Below are 22,808 nucleotides of genomic sequence, written 5' to 3'. Positions count from 1 at the left end.
GTAATCTGAGAGGGAGAGGCCTGTGTGTCCACAGGATGCTGCCAAGCATACTGGCATGTGCATGAAATTCTCAGACTATGTCAGTGGAATCTAATAAGAGTGAGGGAGCCAAGTCTTTGCCACCCCATTTTCCAGGTCATAAGACTAAGTCTATTCTATGGTCTGATATATTATTATATAACAATACCAACTGGAAGTGAAACTTCCATCTTCCTACCATCCTGACTTTCTCAGAATGGAAGACTTGGGTGGTACATATTTTCACCTTTCTTAAAATAGTAGGAAATAACCCAAGTTAGTGACATCATGCATGTGCTTCCTGAAGACATGTTCAGCCTTATCTACTACTGGGCTGGCACTTGTGATCATCTTCTTTACACCAGCTCATGGAGACTCAATGTGTCAAGCTTGAATCAAGCATAGTTGATTGCAAGGTAGACCTGTACCAGGGTTTACTACTCAGCTGCTCTGTGTTTATTTGTAGTTCATATATATTTATATGTAGTCTATGTACTCATATACCAGCTCTATGAAATCCTTTCATCACTAATAATAATGTTACTTTGTAGATGTAAATAGTTATGTGTACCATACAGCATAAAGGGCTAACACATGAAAGGTGTCAAACTCAGGTAATATCACCTATTGCAGCAACCAACCAACCTACCTCCTTCCTTCCTCCATCCCTTCCTCCTTTCTTTCCTTTGAGATAAGGATTTACTAATTAGCTCAGAATGCATAGAAACTGAGATCCTTCTGCCTCAGCCTCCCAAGTGTTATAATTATAGCCCACCAAGAACACCTGTATTTTTTTTTAATTATATGAACTTGGATATTCCCATGATACTAGTTGGTAGGAAATATCCTATAAACTTTAGAAACACTTGTGGGTTTTCTTAAATACTGTTTGTAATATTTATTTCATTGCCTTTCTGAAGGGTGGAGTAGGTGGGTAAGTCTCCATACTCAGTGGCATCTGCTTTCCAACTGGGTCTGTTGTTATTTTAGAAACTCTTCCTAAGAGATCTATAGATTTTGAAATGAAAGCTTCAACTGCTACTCTTTGGGCTTGTGTGAAAGGATTCTCACTAAGCATGTGGGAGCTTATGATGCAAGTGGGAACAGGTAGACCAGATGTCTGACTTTGAGACTGCTCTTAAATATCTTGCACTGTGTTCTTTGGGGGACTGGAGCTGCTTCCCTAGTGATAGTGTGTGTGTGTGTGTGTGTGTGTGTGTGTGTGTGTGTGTGTGTGCAAGAAAGAGAGAGAGAGAGAGAGAGAGAGAGAGAGAATATGTATATGTTCATATGTTCATGTATGTTCATGTTTGCCATGTGCACTGGGGAGGGCTGGGGTGAAAGCGTACAAGTGACAAGGATGGCTTACTTGTCCAGCAGGACTGAGAGAGGCATGAGGACAACCACCTCAGGACTGTGCCTGGGCCATCAGGGACACCTATCACAGCCCATCTTGGTTGGCTACAGCTGACTGCAGCTGAGGCTCAGGCTTTAAACAGACATGAGAGCTGAAGGGGAACGCTGGCAAAACTGGCATTTAAGCTACTTGCCTGGGTCTCTGAGAGCCGCCTTGGAGAATGTCTGCCCTGGCCTGCGCTCTGTGCCTGCTCTTCTCGTATATCTAACCACTGTGCAGGTCAATGACATGGACTGGTTTTCATAGGACAGTCCTGATTTTAGCCTTCAAGTTCCATATCCGGGGAAATTCTTCAGTCCCTGGCAAACCAGGGCATACAATGCCCTGACCACCCCAGCTACTTTTCATTTTAGATTTCTCTGATGTAAGGGAAGGCTTATGTACCAGCTTTACCTTGCCATCTCTGAGGTGGGCCATATCCTGCTCACTTGGTGCCTTTCCTTCTCACCTAACAAAAAGGGTTCTTCTTCGAGGCCTTTTCTGTCCCCTCCCTTGGCTAATGTTCTTGGGAGAATAGGGTAAGAATGTGGAGGTAGGGGAGGGGAGTGTGTGCTATAGGCCATTTGAAGGGTAGGATTAGAAATGAATTTTAAAAATTAAAACAAACATAGAGTGAGTCGTTTTGAAAGTGCATAGCTGAGAACAGAGTTTCATCCATCATCCTCCATGAGAAATGAGGGCTGTGTGTGGTTTGTTTTAAAAAACAAGATGGCAGCTAGTCCCGCCTCTGAGGGAGGCTCCTGGGCCTAGGCCCTGCTGGAATCCTGTTCCTGGAGCTCAGTTCACCAGTAATGTGGAGCCTGGAGTTTAGGGCAGGAACAAGGTTATCTCTTCTGTGGTTGCTTAGGGGTTCTCAGGGGAAACTGCTGGTAAGGTTTTCTGCAGGTTCCCTGCCAAAAGCCACCTGGAGAGAAGCCTGCCCAGCCCAGGGGCGGGGTGACCTCCGGAGGGCCAGGGAACAAGTAAAGTGCACTCAGCCTTGTTGATGGATTCTTGATCCTCTTAGAATTTAAAAAAAAAAAAAAAAAATACCTTTTAACTCCTCCTGGAGGGAAAAAAAATCTCTTAAAGGTAACGTAAAGCCACCATTAAAGGAGCAAATGAGAGGTCATGTAACTGACAGAGATCAAAAAAGACACGTCTCGAAAAGGAAAAAAAAAAAATCCTAATGCACAACATTTACCAATATTTAAATAATCCAGTTGAAACCTTTTTTTTTTTTTTCATGAAAAAATACACCCTAGATGGCTTCCTACACTGAGAGAGCGGAAGTGGTGGAGTTGGGGGAGGGGAGCAAGAAGGTCCATTCAGTTAGAGCTTTGCAAGATTCGTATATACAGCACCAGATCCTGTGAAGTCAGCTCCCCTTGAGTCAGTACAGTTTGTGAGAAATGAACACATCAGAATTGCAGTATAAAATATGGCCATAAAAAACTTCTGTCTTCCAGTCCTATGCAGGCGCACCATGCAGGGTGGGTGGGGTCTCCGATGCTGGAGCTGCTCCGGCCGGCCTGGGGCTTCCCCTTCCCCGGCTCCGCCCCCTGGGTCCCACCTCCAGAGCCGGGTCACTTGCTTCCAGTGTGCCCTGTCGTCACAGTGGTGGGCCTGGGTCTCCTCTCAGCTCCGACTCCTGTGACCCCCGACGAAGAAGAAAGGAAACTACAGAGCGTGGAAGGTGCCAGACCTGCCAGGGACAACAGACGCGGGTGTTGAGAATTAACTTCACACGCCCTTTCCCAGAAAGACAGTCAAATGTGCTGGGCTAGATGGATGAAACTTGTGTGTAGCTGCTAGGCAAGCGGCTGTTACCCTGAGCTGTACTGCCAGATCCTGCCCTTTCATCACCCTATAGGAAAATTTGCTTTATTCTCTGGTCCAACTTTGAGGCCCTTTTTTCTTTATAATTATAATTGTTATGTCTTTGAAAATGAAAATGTATGCCCATCATGACATAGGATATCTGAGGCCCCATTTATTTAGCACTTTCTATATACTGTATGTTACACACTAGGATAATCTACTACTTTCTATATACTAGGCACTGGGGTGGGTGTGGATTACATACCATCATTACTAGAATGTTTGTTTCTTTAATTTTTTTTCATTATTTTAATTTGTGTCTCTGTGTATCAGGTTTGTGTGTGTGCAGATAACATGTGTGCACATGTGTGTGGAGGCCAGAGGTCAACCTCAGATAGATATGTTTAGCCACTCTACACCTTGCTTTTCTGTTTGTTTTGTCTGTTGGGGGGACAGTTTGCTGAGTTGGTTAGGCAGGCTGGCCAGCAAGCCCAAGATGGTCTCGTCTCCACTGCCCTATGCTGGGATGAAGAGCACATGCCACCCCACATCTGGTTGTTTTCCATGGTTCTGAGGCTTAGTGCATGTCAAAGCTGAGAAGAGCAGATCGTTTCTTTCAACAGCAGAAGTAGGCATTTTTAGAATGAAAAAAGGGCCTGCACCCCGCTTCAGGCCCAAATTTACATTTCAGGAAACATACCGAATCACTGGCCTTTGAAATGAGGATGTTCATGACTTCCACCAAATCTTCCCAAAGGCTTATGATAGACAGTTTGGCCCTGTAGTAGTAGTGTTGTGTGGTGAGTAGACCATGAACATCCTATATTCATCAGGGGATTCATCCATTGATGAATTCAAAGTTGGATTGACTACTGGAATGTGGGACCTAGCTGGAGGAAGCAGGTCATTGAAGGACATACCATTCTCCCAGCTCTCTGTCCTCTGTCTCTGTTTTCCTCGTTCCTGGCTGCCATGAGTAACCGTGGACAGAAAGGACTGAGATTGTGAGGCAAAGTGACACTTGCCTCCTGTCACATGTTTCTCTCATATGCTGTCAGAGTAACAGAAAACTGACTCATAAAGCCTTGGAAGGCACTGTTGATGCAGCAGCTATGGTACAGATTTGGAAATGGACATCCCTAGCCACTTCATATATCTGGACATAGGGAGAACCATAAAATAAAGTATTAAAATAGACACTGCTGCTGATACCGTTGTACGAATCTTTAAAGAAATGAGGGGCCAGCTGTTTTATTTCTTCTGGTTAAGGGTGGTAAGAAAGGTCTATGTTGACAAGTATGATTGAGCTAGAGGTGTGCAATTGTGTCAGAAAAGCCCATGGAGATGCCATAAGAAAATTTAAGAACTGTGTATGAGTTGAGAATGAATAACAAGATTAGGATGACTCCTTTGGGGAGTGGGGAGGATGCTGGGGGGTCAAACTCAGGGTCTTCTTAACTTCGTTTCCTACTAGGCAAATGCTCTCCCACAGAGCTGCACCCTAAGCCTTTGCTTTTTTGAGAAGGTTTTACTGTGTAGCTCAGGCTGGCCTTGAACTTGGAATCTTTCATCTTCAGAGGCTGGGATTATAGGTGTGTGCTCTATATTCAGCCATGAGATGGCTCTTTCACAAAGAAAGGAATCCTTTCACTAAGCCAAATAGGAAGGCACATGATGCCTGACGGTTAAGGGGATGAGGGCTGATGGGAACCTTCAAGGCAATGGTTTTGGAGTAGAGAACCATCAGCATGCTCTAGGAGATTAATATACATGTAAAGATGGGGAGTGGGAGAGAATTAAAGTGTGCCTTCCAGGATACCACATTCTTTACAAAGATGAAGGCCAATGCAGTACCACCACTGTTGCTTTTATCGCAAAGCCAGCTTAGCGCACATAACTAAGTTCAAATACTCATCATTCTTATAAAAATAACAACAAAAATAACAAAACCCAGACTTTAGAAACTAGTGCAACCAGACCATGAGAACTCTACCATTCCCTCGTCAGTCCAGAGGGAAACTGTACAATAAGGGGCAAGTCAGAGGAAGGAGAGAGACCAAGAAGTCCTCAGGTCTTATCTTTGGTCGTGCGGTACTTATGCCATGGATTTCTTATCTACAAGTAGAAATGATTATCACACAGAGCGGGTATTAAACATTGAATAATGGTCTATGGTAATCAGGAACATTAAATGGGTCAGAACATTGCTGGGCAAACCATCAGTGCTCAGCTCTTTTGCCCAACCCGGACTCATCTGAAATGCCCGCTGAAGAATTCTGGTTTTGCTACATACGCACAGTCTTTTTGGCTCGCCAAACTGAGGTTGCTTGAGACACTTGCATTTGAACTGTCCAGGCTGCTGCCGAGCTGTAGCCTTCGCATATGTCTCACGACGGCTGTGGCGTTAAACGCTTGCTGAAATGTGGGAAGGACACCAAAGTGGCGAGGAGGAGAACCAGTCATTTCAGGTAGTTGGAAAACACTCGAGATTGCTTCCTTTCACTTATTCAGAAACTGCAAGCGCTACACATTTTCTCTGATACTCTCAGGACACTTTCGAAAGAAAATGTCTACCATTCTTTTCAAAAGTGCACACATTTACTTAACTCTCTTCCCCATCAAAATATATTTTAGAGGTTAAAAATTCACTTGCTTCTGGCATGAATAATTTCCAAAAAACACTCTACATATTTTACAAAAAGTAACCCTTAGAATAAAAAACACATATAATAATATGTTTTAATATACGATATTTTAAGGTAGTGTTTATTTTTCTATAATTGGTACCTCTTTTTTTCTTTTTTGGCAGTAGTAGGGACTGAACCTAGAGCTATGAATATGCTAAGCAAATATTCTACAAACTCTCTTTTTACTTTTTAATTTTGTGAGGCTTTTATTAAGCTGTCCAAGCTGGCCTTGAATTTGTAATCCTTTTGCCTCAGCATCCTGAGTACCTGGAATTACAGGCCTGCACCACTAGGGCTGGTTCTATCATTGATATTGTTGTCCTAAGTAATGGCATTACTTCCAAAAATAAAGTAGGTTAACAGAATCTTTATTTTTTTTTCTTTTTTCTTTTTGAACCAGTGTCTCACTGTGCAGTCCTAGCTGGCCTGGAACTTACTATGTAGGCCAGGCTGGTCACAGTCACAGAGACTGGCTTTTCCCTCTGTCCTGAGTGCTGAGGGTAAAGGCATGCACTACTGTGCTTGGCTCAATAGAGCTAATTTTGTTTCTGTTGGCTCTCACAGCAAGACAGCCAGCTTTTAATTACTGAATGCCTATTAGAATACAGAGTTCAATCAATCAATACATGATCATAAAATTGTGATGGTTGAAATTCATCAATTTTTTTTTTTTTTTTTTTTTTTTAAACCAGGAAACATTGATGCGCTCAATTAGGTTTTTATGTTCCCCCTTTCTCCTTTCGGTCACTTTAATAACGGTGACTATTCAAAGTCTGGCCAAGTGAAGGGAGCCAGGGAGGGGTGTTCTGCTAGAGGAATAACAAACAAGTGAGTTCCAGCACAGTTGCTCTCTTTAAGCCACAGATGAGAAACAATCCTTCCTACACTGTGATATCCCATAGTCAAGAATCACTTACATTTATGGTGCTGGGGAGCTGGCTCAATGGTTAGGAGCACCGGCTGCTCTGTCAGAGGACCCCGGTTCATTCCCAGCACCCACATGGAGGCTCACAACTGTGTGTGCACAGACATACATGCTGGCAGACACCCACACACATAAAATAAAATAATACATTTTTAGAAGAATAAATGAAAATTAGCAAAATTTATTGAGTAAGGTTCTAGGGATTTCTGTCCAAAGCCTCACAGGTCACTTAGAAACACAACATGCTCAAATTGGAGAGTCACTTTCTCCAGAATGGTTTAAACTCCCTGAGAATTTGACAAGTGTGGAAACAGACACACTTAGGACTTACTCTCCATTTGCTCTTTGCAAAATTCTTCCGGATCTGGGCGCTGACGGATTCATGAATGTTTTTGCTGAGGGCGGTGTCACCAGCAATCCTGAAACACAGGCAAACAGACTTCTTCAAAGGGGCTCCTTGTGCTTGGCCATAGAGTCCCAAGCTGCTTTCCCTGGAAGCTTCATCCTACCCTCAGGGAGTTGAAGCTGATGGGGGTCTGTGGCTGCTGTCCTTCTAGGCTGTTTAGTTCCCTAGATGAATTGTCCTTAAGCTCACACATACCAAAGTCCCACGTCCTATAGTACCTTAGACATTCTTCCTTCCCAGCACCCTCTTAGTCCACTTTTTACCTGTCTATCATGTTTTTCCTCCTTTGAGTCCACTCCCAGCAACATTAGAATTCACAACAGCTTAGAAACCTGAGTGCATGTCCCTTGGGTTCACTCCTGTGGTGATATTGTGTCCCCCAATATATTGTGCATCCTAGTAAACTTATCTGGGGTCAGAGGACAGAATAGCCACTAGATAGACATAGAGGCCAGAGAATGGTGGCACACATACTTTTAATCCTATCACTTGGGAGGCAGAGATCCATCTGCATCTCTGTGAGTTCAAAGCCACACTGGAAACAGCCAAGCATGGTGACTCACGCCTTTAATCCCAGGAAGTAATGGCAGAAAGCAGAATGGTATATAAGGCGTGAGGACCAAGAACTAGAGCTGGTTAAGCCTTTAGGCTTTTAGCAGCAGTTCAGCTGAGATTCATTCTGGATGAGGACTCAGAGGCTTCCAGTCTGAGGAAAAAGGATCAGCTGAGGAACTGGCAAGATGAGGTTAGCTGTGGCTGGTTCTGTTTCTCTGATCTTCCAGCATTTACCCCAATACCTGGCTCCAGGTTTGATTTTATTAATAAGACCTTTTAAGACTCATGCTACACACTCCTCTCTCCTCACCAACATTAGCCCTTCAGGGCTTCTCCAAGCTATCACTTTTGCTCCTTAGCTGGTCCTGGTTTCAGGTTTCCTTGTAGACAAGGCCCCTACACACTGCCACCTCCAGTAACTTTAGCTCAGCTTGGCTCATGCTCTAGAAAGTTCTTATGGCTCCCAGGACCATGCCGACTCTATATTCATGGTCACGGGTGGTTGTATTGGAGTTCTTGCTGGTTTCCAAGCCTTCTTCCCCACTCCCTCCCACCCTTCCCATCTTACAATCTCCTTCAGAGTGGCCAAGAACTCCCTAAGGTCACACATAACACAGACCACCCTTCTCTGCCATACACCCCTTCTCTCACACCAATATTTTCTTCTATATCCAACTGATTTTTCTTCCAGGTCAGGGAAACCTGCTGCTCTAAGCCTTTCTTGAATTTGACTGTTCCATTTTTCTTCCTAAACTATTCAATTCTAGGTTGGTCTTTGGTATCTTTGAAAAAAGTTATTGACCTCAAGAAAGCTACAAGACAGGCTTCAGAGTCCTGGACTACCTTTCCAGCCAGAAGGTACCTGCTATAGGAGAAAACCTTTCACCACCCAGACCTGGACTGCCCTGGACATAAAACGGGCGCATCACTGCAGAATGCCTTCTTCAAGAGGCATCAGACATGAAAGGAAGAAGCTCTGGGCTTGCTGAGACCAAGACCCATCCTGCCCAGCCTTTCCTTCCCTGTAGTCCAGGAACTAGACTGAGTCTGTGCCAGGCTGATATCCCAGCTCACAGTAACCTCTGCTTGTATCCCCAGATGTACCCCTCTCTCTTCCCAGAAGGGCTTAAAGGAGGCTCAGAGATGGGCTGAAGGGAACCAGGTTTCCATTTCAAGCAGCCCCCAGTTGCCCCCTTCCCAGGCACACATCAGCGAAACAAATGTGTGAAGGAGCAAATGGAAATGAGGAATGAGCATGGTCTGGGAACTGGAGACATCTTAGTGAAGCTTTCACTCTTTTGGAGTTCATAGAAATGCTTCTTCCCATGTCACATAAGATGTATGTGTTAGGAAGTATGTGTGGGCACATGTACCCTGTGTGTGTGTGTGCTCGCGTGCGCGCGCATGCATGTGGAAGTTAGCCTTACATGTCATTCCTTAGGAGCTATCTTTTTTTTTTCTTTTTCTTTTTCTTTTTTGTTTTTGGTGGCAAGAAAAGGTCTCTTCCTGGGATCTGGGGCCTCGTCAATTAGGCTATGCTAGCTGGCCACCGAGCACCAGAGATCTTCCTGTCTTTGCCTCCCCAGCAGTGGTATTTCAGCTATATACCACCATGCCTGGCAGGGCCTCAGGCTTGGACAACACACACTTTATGAGCTGAGATATTTCCCTCAGAATCCTTCTACATCATCTTTAACAGTTCTGTCCTCAGAAAATGATGCTAATTCTAACGAATCTGTGCTTAGCTCTTTCTTGGAAATAACTGGGCCAAAAAGATAGGAAGTGCGCAGAGTCCTGTTACAGGCCAGAGCTGGGTCCAAACCGAACAGCTTGGGGAGGTGGGGGTCAGGGGAGTTCACTTCCACCTGCTTGTCAGAAGCCTGGTCTCCCAACACCCTGAGCCAGACCCTGCTGCCTCACTATGGCTTCCCATGCCTCCTGGTGGGTTACCACAGGCCAGGATCTAAGGAAAATGCTGTCTGAGTTATTTTGGGAATGATTCCTGCTCACTTCCCACAGTCCTCAGCTGCGCTGCATATGGGTCAGAGCCTGGCTGGCGGCAGGTGGCTCAGCAGCAGTTAGGCGGTCTTCACAGCGGTTCAAGTCCAAGTGTGCTATTCGATCTACTATCTGGACAGCCATGAACGTACAAGGAGAAAATGCTCTCAGACTTACATGACTTTTCAGGTTGGTCACGAGGAGTTTCTTGGGCCTTTTCTTTTCTATGTTGGGCAAGAGGGAAGGGCCTCTTTGTGACAGTGAATCTTAAAGTGAACCATCTATGATTTGATGAATGTGCTGCTGTCTTTCTTGTTTTATGTCAGAATGCCCCTTCATTTCTTATCTGTTGCTGATTTTTCACCTTTGACTCTCCTCTATTTTGGAATCTAAAATCACTTTTACTTTATAATCATTCAAGGCTAGTATTTTCTAAATACAGCTTTAAATCAGGGCCTAATGTTTATGAGCAGTTAAGCCCTGTTTATTCATCAGTATTAGGCAAACTAACTCCATGAATAGAATAGTCACTTCGTGTGTGCACACATGCACATATGCATGGAGGCCAGAAGCCAATGGGGGTGTCTTCCTTAATCACTCTCCACCTTACTTTTTTAGACAAAGTCTCTCATTGGACCTGGATCTTTCCAATTCAACTAGAATGGCCAGTCTGTGAGCTCCATGGATGCTCTTGTCTCCACCGTTTCAGCACTGGGATTATAGGCAGGTGAAGCCATGCCAGGGTTTTGTGGTGCTGGGGGATTGAACTCAGGTCCTCATGCTGGTGGTGTGTGTGTGTGTGTGTGTGTGTGTGTGTGTGTGTGTGTGTGTGTGTATGTTCTAGACATATTCTATTCTCTCTGGTTCTGCTACTTGGTCCAAATGGGCTTGATGATGTCTGGTACCTCCCAACCTCAGTCTCTTGGACTACTTCTAACTCCCATGGCAAACAGTCTGGAATCTTGCAGAGGGATGGAGTCTCAGTCAACCTTCAGGGGTATGATGGTTAATTTTGCATGCCAACCTGGCTAGGGCATGGCACCCAGATATTTGAACATATGCTAGTTGCTATGTTCTGGTGAAAGTATTTCTTAGATAATATTTGAAGACTTTGAGTTAATCACATCATATGGGTGAGCCTTATCCATTAGTTGAAGGCTTTGGGAAAAGAGGAAGAGACTCTGTCTAAGGATTATAGCTGCTACATTCACTGTTCCCTGGGTCTCTCTGCACATTTTTTATTTCCTAAACCCCACAATTAAACAAGCAATTGTCTTAATTTTTTAAAATAAATTTCTCTCATGCTGATTGACTTAATTTGCTTGTCAATGAAGCCAGAGATAAATATTCAGGGCCATCTGACCTGGAAATGAGCCCCATAAGTGCTGCTGTGAAAGCAGGGATGGGTTCTTATCCTATGTGCATTCTCCTTATCAGGTCTCAGCAGGAGAAAGGCAAAACCCCAAACCAGAGTGGGCTTAGAAATAGCTGCTAAACGGTACTGACTAGCTTCCACAGGAAAGAGCCCTATTCTGTCTCGAGTGGTCTGTTCTGAGGTCCAGGAAAGCATAAGTGCTTCCCAAGGGCTCTCCTAACCCTGGGTGGCTTGGATAAAGATGGATGGACAAGCATGGACGAACATGAATTTCCAGGGGTTTGAGTGTGTCAGGAGCACAGCTCTGAGAACAGCTGGAAAGGCTCCACAGCAGGCATTTCTCTGCCTCCCACTGGCTCCCAGCTGGGCCCACATTTTCCTTTGTCCATCACAATGCAGGGAAGTATAGGACCTGAGTGATGCTTGCATCAAATGTATGTGTTATTACTTCCCGGTGTCGGGCCTCCTGAGAATTGGGAAATACAGTAAAAATGGAAGAGCTTGCCATGAGCCTTCTGATTAGGGAACCCTGGGTGGCATAGCTTTAAATCTCTGTGCCCAGCTTGACTTCTCTTCTGGGTGCCACACTTCTTCAGTGTGTACCTACCCTGGCTCTCCAAATCCCAGCATGGCCGGCTAACCTTGCCCAAATCCAATTAATCATACCCAAGCCACATACTCTCATACTTGCCACCCCAAGTGTCTCTCATTATTAGGCCCCCTCCTCTCTGCTCTGTACCTTCCTGCTGCATATTCAAGATCCCCTTCTAGCTCTTCCCTTCCCCAATCTTTTATTCTGTATCCAGACAGGGCTTTCTGAATGTAAATCTGTTCTACCCAGTGAAGCAGGCTTGGAATCACATAGGTGGGTTACAAGTTCAAGGTCAGCCTGGGCAATTCAAAAAGACCATATCTCATATTGTTTTAAAAAATGAAAAAGGAGCTAGGGATATAGTTTGGTGGTAGGTTGCTTGCCTAGCACATTTGAAACCCTAGGTTCAATACCAGAAAATAAAATAGCAGCATCAGCAACACAACAAATACATAAATAAAAATCTTATCACCCTGCCTAAAACCCACCAAGGCCCCCTTGCCAAAAAAGGGGCACAGTTCAATTTCTTAGGACACTAATAAAATATTAAGAATCCATGTATGTCACAGATATGTTGGGTGCCAGGTGGTCTTGTTTGTTACATGTACCATCTTAATTAACCCCTTGAAAATTCCTCTAGGGCGTGTATTACCATGTATGATCTGGATTCTGTGGAGGATGCCCAAGGGGTCCAGGCATTTACCTAGCCAGGCAATAAGAAATGAAGGCAGGCCAGACTCCACTAATCCTCACTCTCGCTTCTAGATTCATCTCTTGCCTGTCTCCTTTTACTCTACAATACCAAGGAATATCAAGTGCCATGGTTCAGTTCTGGACATTTGGTGTTTAGACCTATTCTGGGCCCACATTTACACAACCTGCTTGGAGCTCCTCCCCTTTCTGTGGGCTGGGCGGCAACCTTCTACTAAAAAAACCTGGCTTGGCACCGGATCTGGTTGGGCCTATTCTAATCTCCTGAAGTTCCTAGAAAGAGATTTTGACTTGTTTTTGTTGTTGTTGCTTTTAAGAGAGACTAGCTTTCCCTGTCATGGAGGGGGAAGGAACCCAGGAGACTCCATCCCTCCCTGAGGATCTGTAGGCAGTAAATGGTTGCTAGAGGAGAGACATTTCTTCAGTGGTGTACCCCCTGGTAAGGTGCCCATGTAAATAACTCCTCACACATTTATATAAGCAAACCTAAGTAAACTTGTTAGGACTCTCTCTTCACACACACACACACACACACACACACACACACACACATGCACACATGCACACGCACACATACTCACACATACATGCATATGTCTGTATATGTGACAAGGATGTAGAAGGGGGCCTTGTGGGGGATTAGTGGGAAGGGGACAAGAGAGGATAGAAGAGTGAGTGTGATCAGAGTACATTACATACACATATGAAATGCCATAATGAAACCTACTCTTACATATAATTAATATATGCTAGTAAAACTGTTTTTAAAGGGCTGGAGAGATGGTTCAGTAGTTAAGAGCACATATTACTCCTACAAAGGACCAAGATCAATTCCCAGCACTCAAATTAGGTGGTTCACAACTGCCTGTAATTCCAGCACCATGAGGATCTAATGCCCTCTTCTGGTTGCCATGGGCACCTGAACTCATATGCATCTACCTATATGCAGGTTCACACATACACATTATTGGACAAGCTTGAGGAAGCCAGATACTTCTTCTCTCTATATGATAATCTCAAAAGTCTGAGGCCTTTAAAAACCTGTGCGTGTGAAGAAAGAAAACCTTTACTGTACTGACGTCATGTGTACCATTCTCTGAGGTTACTAAGAAATATCTCAATGACTTACAATCAGCACTGTCCACCTTTCCAGAAAGTTCTTCCCTTGCTTCTCCACCCTCTGCTGCCTCCCTTCTTTATACAATGAAGAGCATTCGCTGTGGAGCCAGACCTTTCTGGCTGGAGCCCTCGGCTTTGCCATTATCTGGCTGTGGTGTCTTCACTCAGTTCCTATTTCCTTGTTTCTGAAGTGAACAGAAAACCTACCTCCCAGGGTTACTGAGAGAAAAAAAAGAGTGAATACTTTAAAGCAATCGGCAGAATTCCTGGAACACAGAAGAGACTCAACAAAGATCAGAGCAGGAGTGATGAATTAGAATTCTGTGAAGCTGGGTTATGACACTGATTCTAAGAGGGTCCCTGAAGAGGTTAACAGCTTGGAGGGGATGCTTTAGAAGATGACAGGCCAAACACAGAACAGTTTTCTGTGGTGCTTCTTATGGGAACTTTCTCCTGAATAATTCAAGGTTCTCTCTCTCTCTCTCTCTCTCTCTCTCTCTCTCTCTCTCTCTCTCTCTCTGTGTGTGTGTGTGTGTGTGTGTGTGTGTGTGTGTGTGTGTGTGTGTGTACTTGCATGCTGGGGGAGTAAACCCAAAGCCTTGTACATACTAGGTAAGGGATCTACAACTGAGCTACACCTCATTGCCTCTATGTTCATTATACTGGGCGCCCTAGTTTATGTGTTAAATATGTTCAAAGGTAACTGCTAAAAGTTTAGTCCTTAGCTTGTCATTATTGGGAGGTGGTGAAAATCTTTATGAGGGAGGGCCTCATGGGAGAGCTTTAGGTCATGGGGGTGCCCTTGAATGGAACTATGGCATACTGATCTCTTTCTCTTGTTTCCTGGCTACCATGAGGTGGGCTTCTTGCTCCACCATGGATCCCCTCTGCTTGCCAAAGGCTCCATCACAACAGCACCAGCTGAAACCTCCAAAACTGTGAGCTAAAAAGAAAACTGTTGTCTTTTTAAGTTGACCAGCTCAGGTATTTTGTTATAGTAACAGAAATCTGACCAACCCACTGAATATCTTTTTCTACTCTTGGGTACTTGTTTCAAAGTGGATGCTCATGGGTCTGTAACAAACCAGACATTTGCTCTGCCTAGACGTTGTGTGACTCTCTTTATGTACACTAGCTCCACTATGTCTTACCTTAACTTAGTAAATTAGAACTGTTACTGTTAAAAGTGAGAAAGCTGAGACTTAGCAAGCCAAGTGTAAACCCAAGTCACACTTAGTTGTCTAAGGGATCAGTGCTATTAGGAGATGTGGCCTTGTTGGAGTAGGTGTGGCCTTATTGGAGGAAGCGAGTCTCTCTGGGGGTGGGCTTTGAAGTCTCCTTTGCTCAAGCTACACCCAGTGATTGAGTCCACTTCCTGTTGCCTCTGAGTCAAGACATAATACTCATGGCTCCAGCTTGACATTGGCCTGCATGCCACCATACTCCCCATTCTGATGACTGAACCTCTGAAGCTGTAAGTGAGCCACCTCATTTAAATGCTTTTATTTATAAGAGTTGCTGTGGTCATGGTGTCTCTTCACAGCAATTAAAAAAAAAACAAAAAAAAAACAAAACTAACTAAGACAGGTTCCAACCTCATGACATAAACACAACACTGATAGTGTGTAGATTGCCATAAAGCATCAGTGAGTCCCTTTAGAGTTAAAGAAACACTAACTGAAAAAAAATCACCTGAAAAAAAAAAATATATATATATATATATATAAAACTACTGCCAAGGAGTACATTCCAATCTTAATGCCTCATATGCCTCATTGGGTATTTTCTTTTAGCAAAAGTGATCCTCAGAACCATCTGTAAGATGAAAAGTGACCTGCTATCTTATAGACACTTAACTTCTGAGTGTATTCAAAAACTGCATCCTGAGGGCACCAAAAAGTACAAACACTGGCTTAGGAGGTGAGGAAAGCCCCTGCCAGGATGAGGTGGAGTGAACACCGGAGGGTTTTCATGAATAAGGGGAGCCAGTGAAAAGTCGACTCTGGAGGGTATGGGATGGCATTGACTTCCCTAAGGTGATCTTTCTTACCACGGATGCCGGGCGGCCTGCTCACATGTGTATCTTTTACTTGGGTCTTTTTCCATCAGGTTCCGAATGAAGTCTTTGGCTGTTCAAAAAGAAAGAAAAGGGAACAAGTCACTCTGAGGGTTGAAATGTGATGACAGGATGCCCTGGTGTTTTAAATATGTGTACCATTAAAAATGTGAGACCAGCTTTTTACCTTCGCTATTGTCCCTTGGGTACAAAAGACACCAGTGTTTAGATAAAAGCAGAGGCATGGCTGACACTCCAAGAGAGACCCAGTGAATGAAAAGGTAACAGAGCCAGGCTGGGACCTGACTCCCAGCTCGAAGTTCTTTTTTTTTTTTTTTTTTTTTTTTTTGATAGCTACTAATGATGCCTTTGGTCTAGAGAATAAAGGGAATCATCTTCATAGTCATATGCTCTTCAGTTCACCATTGCCTTAGAGAGATGCTTTGGGGATGTCCCCTGAATGTGTTATAGACATTACTGGTTCTACTAAACCCACTGAAGAGCTAGCTGGAAAGCTAGCAGGTCGTGGGGGCAGGTGTGGGGGGATACCCCAGAGGAGCATCTGCATCACACTTGAGCTGTTACTACTCAGTGAATGAGATGTTACCAAGATGCAGCAAGATGTATCCTGGTGTGGTAGAGAGGGCTTGGTCACCATGGAGAGGGCAAAGGTCAGAGTAGGACACTGAGACTGAATGCCAGCTTGGAACCCATTGCCCTATAGGGCACGGCAGTTTGCTGTCTGCAGATCTGAACTTCTGGAGGAAGCCCCTAGCTTCTAAGCTCCAAAGTCGAGTATTCCCTGTGAGGTCTGTTTCAGCAACCTAAGGTGGTTGAGGATGGTTGAGGAAACAGGCAAGGGGCTCCCAATTAGGAGTAAATAACATAAATAATAAAAATGATCCATGTGTGCAGCTCAACAAAGAGTGTTGTTCACCTCCCTTCTTCCTTCTACGGTTCTCCCCCTCCTCACCTGGGCTTGCTTTTGCTCTTTACCCTCTGGAAAGGATGATGAGCTTCTCTGGGAGGATTTCAGTGTGGTGTACTGTGGCTCAAACATGGGCTCCAGACAATAAAATCATGACCTCAGCCAAGAAACCTCCATCACGCAAACCATGACTGCTCAATGCAAGAACGTCAAGAACGTCTTGCTGAGGATATGTGACTTCACAAATACAATCTTGTCACAAAAGGCAGGCTTTGGTAAAATTGGGGTTTCAAATCCCAGTTCTGCCATGTATTGATTTCATAAACTAGGACAGGTTATCTTACCCCCTGGGGCTTCAGCCTCATCACCAGTCACACATGGATGATATACACACCCATCTAGTGGGTCATCCTGAGGACTGGGTGAGCTGGAGTCCATGACTTCTAGCACTCAGCACCTAGTTGGTATTCATAAAATCCTAGATGGTAATATTTCATTTCTAGAGCACCCACATCAGGGAGAGGTAGATGAGCAAGTCTGCATCCCCTGGCCAGGGTTGTATATCTCAAGCCTGTTTTCCAAGTCAAGCCCAAAGACGTAGCTCATAAAGCTTTCTCAGGGACAACCACAGACTGAATGCTGGTGTACAACACAAGTCCTTTGTTGAGATGCTAATTCCTGTGATGAGGGCCTCTGAAGTGGCCCTTTGGGAGGTGATCAGGACACACAGGCAGGGCTCTCAGGAAAGACCCGAGTGTTCTCGTGAAAGAGACCCAGAAAAACCTTGTCCCACCCCCTTTGTGTGCAAACACACCAAGAAGACAGCCGCCTATGAATTAGGAAGCAGGGTCTCATCAGATGCCCAGTGTTACTTCCTCCTTCAGAATTGTGCAAAATAAATGTTTGGTATTTAAGCCACACAGACTGTGGTATTTTGTTACAGTAACCCCAGTAGAAGACAGAAGCCTCAGGGCCAGTCTGAGTCCCAGGGTCCTTGGGCTTCTACGCTAGGTCATCTGGGTGTAAATGCCATGAGAGACCCACCAGAGTCGGAGATGTCATCCCAGTAGGGGGAATCGAACTCATATTCTGCCTTGAGGATCTGTTCAAACAGCTTCGAGTCATTTTCATCGTAAAAAGGAGGGTAGCCACAGAGCCTGCAAGGCAAGAGGGAGTAAGATTGAGTGTACGCACAGCCACTGTGCTGGATTTATACTTTGCCTGGAAGGAAGACACATGATCTGTTCATCAAAATAAGGAACCCCACACTCAGTGAGCTGAAGTTAAGTCTCGGTGAAGGAAACACACCCTCAATACACAAACATGCCACAGGAGTGAAAATGTGATTCCCTAAGCAGCAAAAAGGTTAACTCCATCACATCACGGCCAGAGGCAAGTGCACACATTCATAATTCTACCATATCTCTTTCTTTCATGTCTTTATTAGTGTGTGTATACGATGTGTATGATGTGTTTGTCAGGGTGCACATGTACCACAGTGAATGAGTGTGGTAGTTAGAGTACACGTTGGCGTCGCTTCTGGCCTGCCAGCTTTCTATGGTTTCTGAGGATTGAAGTAAGGTCACCAGGCTTGCACAGTAAACACTTCTATTCACTGAGCTACCCTGCCACTCCATAATATTTTACATGGTGTTAACTAGAATCCCATGAACCCTAGAAAATCACCAGGCAGTTTCCCATGTGCAAATATTATTAATCATGTCTGTAACACTGTCCCCAACCAAAAGGCTGGTAAAAGGAACAAATAAAATGCATAATTGAATGTCTTTCTGGACCCTTCGGGTTCATTCTATTTAGGAACTTGTTAAGGAAGAAGAGGGCATTTTACAGCCTTGATATCAAGTTGCTAGGACTCATCCTGACCTGTGCGTTATTGTTCCACCAAGGAGGAATCAGAAGAGGATCGGAAATGCTGCCATTTTTCTCCATTATAAGCAACAGACATCCACAGGAGGCAGCTCAAGTTACCTCACTGTAGAATCATAACACTCCAGTCAGGGTGTCATTGGGCCATGCCAAAGACAACTTTGCAATGGTCCAATTAGGATGTTGCTAGAAACAAGTTAGAACTCTGGAGAGACTAAAGGGTCATCTGGCCACCACGGCAAGAGCAGACATGTCAATTAGATTCAACCACCACAAGTCAGTCAATGACACTGTGTATTTGGTGGCTGGGCATGAAGCATATACAGAGGTAGAGCATATACTTAGCAACTGAGAGAGTAATAAATAAAATAAACATAAATTAAAATAAAAAAGCCATGGTTTCTCTTTCCAGTTCTGCCTTCAATCCCAATGTCACCTTTACTGCCCGTAGGCCACTAACATATTCCAGGGATCAAAATTTCATCTAGTATATAGGTGGTCAGAGTAGAAAATTCCATGTATATATTGGTTTTTAGCTATATGATTCTGTGATACCTCTCCTGTAGTTTTTTTCAATCAGCTAAAATACTTAGGAAAAAAACACAACATGCCTGGGGCCCACATAGGAGTGGGTTGGAAGGATCACGCAACCAGAAAGGGTGGGGTCAAGGCCGTAAGTGACCCCAGAGCAGAAGACGTTGGTGCTTGATTCTAGAAGCCCAAGAACAGACTTCTATGTTGCTGATCTGGCTCCTGGGGCCAGAATGCGGCAGCCACAGTGGGAGGCCTGACCCCAAACTGAGGCCTGACCCCAAGTTGGATATTGTTCCAAACATAGCAACAGCCTAGAGAGCAGTTTAATGAGAACAAATGAAGAGGCCTCCACAGACAGTAGGTCTGTCGGGATTTGCTGTTGGTTCCTAATAAACACAATCAAGGTCCAGCCATCTCTCATGTGTCCCGCCTCCAGGGGCACAGCTGAGGCTGGCTGCAGAAGGGAGGAGGCAATGACTGTTGTCCAGGCCAGGCGACATTCTGTGGGCTGTGAAGATTCTACATCATCCAACTCACAAGCGTGTTTTACAGGCTGAATGATGCCTGGAAAATTTCATCTGTAAAGATCTGCTGTGGTGGGCAAAATGAAACAGCCAGTGCTTTGGAAACCACCAAGAGCATACTTCGCTACCCAAGGAAACCCTGGGGCCTCCGAGAGAGGAATATGTAAATTTTGCCCATAATGAGGATTTGGGCATAATAAAATGTGTGCATTAGGAAAAGCCGACAGAGCAAAATGTTAGTTTGTCTTGGAAAAAACCCTGCATGGTAGATATGTGAGCTCTTTGTTTGTTAACAGCTGAGGGTGTTTTGCTTTATGGTTTGGCTTTCTTCTCGAGGGAAAAATGTTAAAAATTTTCAAGAAGGATTTCTTCTTGTGCCAATTTTTTTTAATGTATATTCCAATTTCTTTTCATCTAAGCTCTCCCCCCGACCCCTTTCCTCTTTTACACAGAGGACTGTGTGTGCAGGTGTTCTGAGGACCAGAGAGAAGGAATTCAATCTATCTTGGGGCCTGAGTTAAAATTAAGAAAGAGATGGTTGGGGACGTGGCTCAGTGAGTACAATGCTTGCTGTGGAAGTTTGATGGCCTGAGTTTGAACCCCCAGAACCCACATAAAAGCCGGACAAGCAGCCTGCCTGCTGCATCCCAGCACTCCTGTGGAGAACTGCCAGAGGCTCTATGGCGGTGGTCACTCCTCCCAGAATTCCCCCATCAGCCCTTTCAGAGCTGCTCTACCTTGTCCCTGGACACTGGCTGTGTAGACATGTGAATGAAGATGGGCAGCATTATCAACCTTAGTGGGGTGCCAGTGGATAAGGACCACAGTAGGGCTGCTGAAGGGGGGGGGGGAATCAAAGATAGGGGGTCTGCTGCCCTGGGCCTCTCTAATTGGGCCCTTGGGTTTGTGGTCCTGGAAGGAAGGCTGTTTCTCTCCTGAGGACAGATTCTATTAGGTTCTTGCCCCAACCCCGGCAACCCATGCTTCTCTCCCTCATCTCTCTATGCCTAGGGGTGTTTAGAGCCCAGTAGCAACCAAGTCCGGAATCATAAGCATCACAGGATTTATGTGGTCTTATCCCACCATCCCTGAGTATAGTCCTTATATCATCTCCATTTTAAAGCAAATTGATCAACAGTACCCAAGGTCCAGGTCTATGTTCTTTACTCTAGGGCTCAACTGATAAAAGAGATAAAGGAGAAGACTTGAGAATCGAACCTCTTCCTTAAGCCTTTCTCTGTGTAGGTGAGCTGGCCTGTATCCACCCAACACCTTCACCTGGAAGGAGAACTCCAGAATGTGACTCTACCTTTTCAATCCATGTCATTCATGGGGTGTGCTCACCAAGATGCTTCAGGCTAGTTTCCCGCATATGGAACACTTATTGTATCTGGGCCAATGGAATGTTGGACACTTTATCTGGGCTCCCCCTTGCTCAGCTCTCCCAGACCCTTAGAAATTAGCTGGAGTGAAAGATTGAGACCTGACCTCTCTGTGACAGGTACTCCATCACATTCATCAGCTGCAGTTGGCAGGGCTCCACCATGTTACCTCCTCCCCGGGCACAGCTCTGACCTGTTCATGTGCACCTAGGGCAGGACCTCATCCTTGCTCCTGGATTGTCAGGGTCTGGGCCAGGATCTATCTGGGGGGTGTTCTAGGTAGATGCCCAGGCACACACACATGTGTGGAAGAAGGGGCTGCCTTGTTGACTACTGAGCCTCCATGGCTGAGCTCAGAAGCAGAGACAAAGGCTCAGGATACAGGAACATTCACCAGTGCCCTATCCCAGAAGAACTAGGGAGACCCCAAAATACCAACCAACCCGACACTTCCTGTACACTCCACTTTCAGGAGGCGGTGGAACAGCAATACTCCAATCTATTCAGACATTCTGGAAGAACCCAGTGCACAAGCCCACTTCTGAGGGCAAACAGTCTATCTTTGTGGAGAGAATAAGGTATGGTTTAGGTTTTCCAAATGGCACCCCTGGCCATAGATCCATCCCACTAAGATAGTTTTCCATGGAGAAGGATGTTAATATAAATGGATGTGAAAATTAGCAATGAATGGCCAGCTGTGGGTGATCTGGCAGGGTGAAGTTTTTCTTGGAAACTGAAATGCTGCAATTACCTAAAAGCTCCTGTCAAGATGCCCATGAGTTCAATGTGGTCATTACCCTTCACTGAGTTATGTTGTTTGGACTGTCTACCCTTGGTCATGGACCTACATACCTGGAAAAAAGAATGTTTGCCACAAGGATGTCATGACTAGTAGCTAATTCTTTGTTCTTTTGTTTCCATTGTCCACCTGCGTGCCTGGCAGCAGAGAGTGACTTCAAATTTTTAATGTTCTTTACATCCTTGTGGCAAGTGCACTTTATGTGAGAGCCTCTCTCTTAGTATTTAAGGGAATAATACAGTTTTTTTGACTGTTGCTTTTTGGGTCTAACAGTGTCTCCCTGTTGAGACTTGAACTTGAAACGTCCCCCAGAGTCTCATGTGCTTGAACAGTTGGTTCCCAGCTGGTGGCATCATTTTGGAAAGTTCTGGCACCTTTAGGGGGTATGGCTTCATTGAGGGAAGTGGTCCGCTGGGGTTGGGCCTTGAAGTTTCCTAGTCTAGTTCCATTTCCTCTGTGTTTTCTGCTTCCTGGATGCAATATAATGACTACCTACTCACACCCCATTGCCAATACCACCTCCAAATTGTAAGCCCAAATATATCCTTTCTAAAAGTTGCTTCTTGTCGGCTCTTTGGCCATAGCAACAAGAACAGTGACTAATATATCCCCCTAAAGGCTCATATCTCGAAGGCTTGTCCCTAAGATGGTGGCTCAGTTGACAGGTGGGTGGGTCCTTAGGGTGTGAACTTCATCATCAGGCTCATTGATTGAGGAGTTCATAGCTGAATGGGCCACTAGGAGGTGGTCGTAGGAAGCAGGTCACTGGGGGAAACCTTCAAGGATCCTGTCCCCAATCTGTCCTTATTTCCACATCTGCTCCCCATTTCCCAAGAATGTTTCCAGAAGATTGCTTGGCCTTCCCAGCATTCACATGTGTAGAGAGGGTACTAGAAATCAATAGGGACCTGAATAATGAGCAGAGAGGCTGTGGGCTGGGCAAGAAGACTAGTAAGTAGGATTATCTCACTGAATGGGCCAGTAAGTCCTCAAGAAGAGAAAAAACAATCCCTCTTCATTGAAGCATTCTGCATTTGCTGCAAGCATTAGCTGACTTCCTTTTCTTGCCTGCTGACCCATAGCAAACACAGCCTG

General features: G+C 44.9%; 1 protein-coding gene across 4 annotated transcripts in view; it reads right to left on the bottom strand.

Moving 5' to 3' along the window:
- Positions 1-1,260: 1,260 nt before the first annotated feature.
- The window catches only part of Camk1d (calcium/calmodulin dependent protein kinase ID), a 401,898-nt gene continuing 380,350 nt past the window's right edge, over positions 1,261-22,808 (bottom strand). Inside the window, exons 7-11 of one of the 4 annotated variants that reach the window (XM_036187629.1) lie at positions 17,632-17,744; positions 15,654-15,732; positions 7,179-7,266; positions 5,533-5,650; positions 1,261-3,119 (exon numbers count right to left, since the gene is read on the bottom strand). In XM_036187629.1, the coding sequence (XP_036043522.1) occupies positions 3,001-3,119; positions 5,533-5,650; positions 7,179-7,266; positions 15,654-15,732; positions 17,632-17,744 (517 nt within the window). In that variant the 3' untranslated portion in view covers positions 1,261-3,000. Of the gene's footprint in view, positions 3,120-5,528; positions 5,651-7,178; positions 7,267-15,653; positions 15,733-17,631; positions 17,745-22,808 lie in introns of all 4 variants that reach the window. The other 3 variants (XM_036187632.1, XM_036187630.1, XM_036187631.1) reach the window with 3 other exon arrangements.

The sequence above is a fragment of the Onychomys torridus genome, chromosome 5 (assembly GCF_903995425.1).
Source record: "Onychomys torridus chromosome 5, mOncTor1.1, whole genome shotgun sequence".
Lineage (NCBI taxonomy): Eukaryota > Metazoa > Chordata > Mammalia > Rodentia > Cricetidae > Onychomys > Onychomys torridus.
This window is presented reverse-complemented; position numbering and strand designations above follow the sequence as displayed.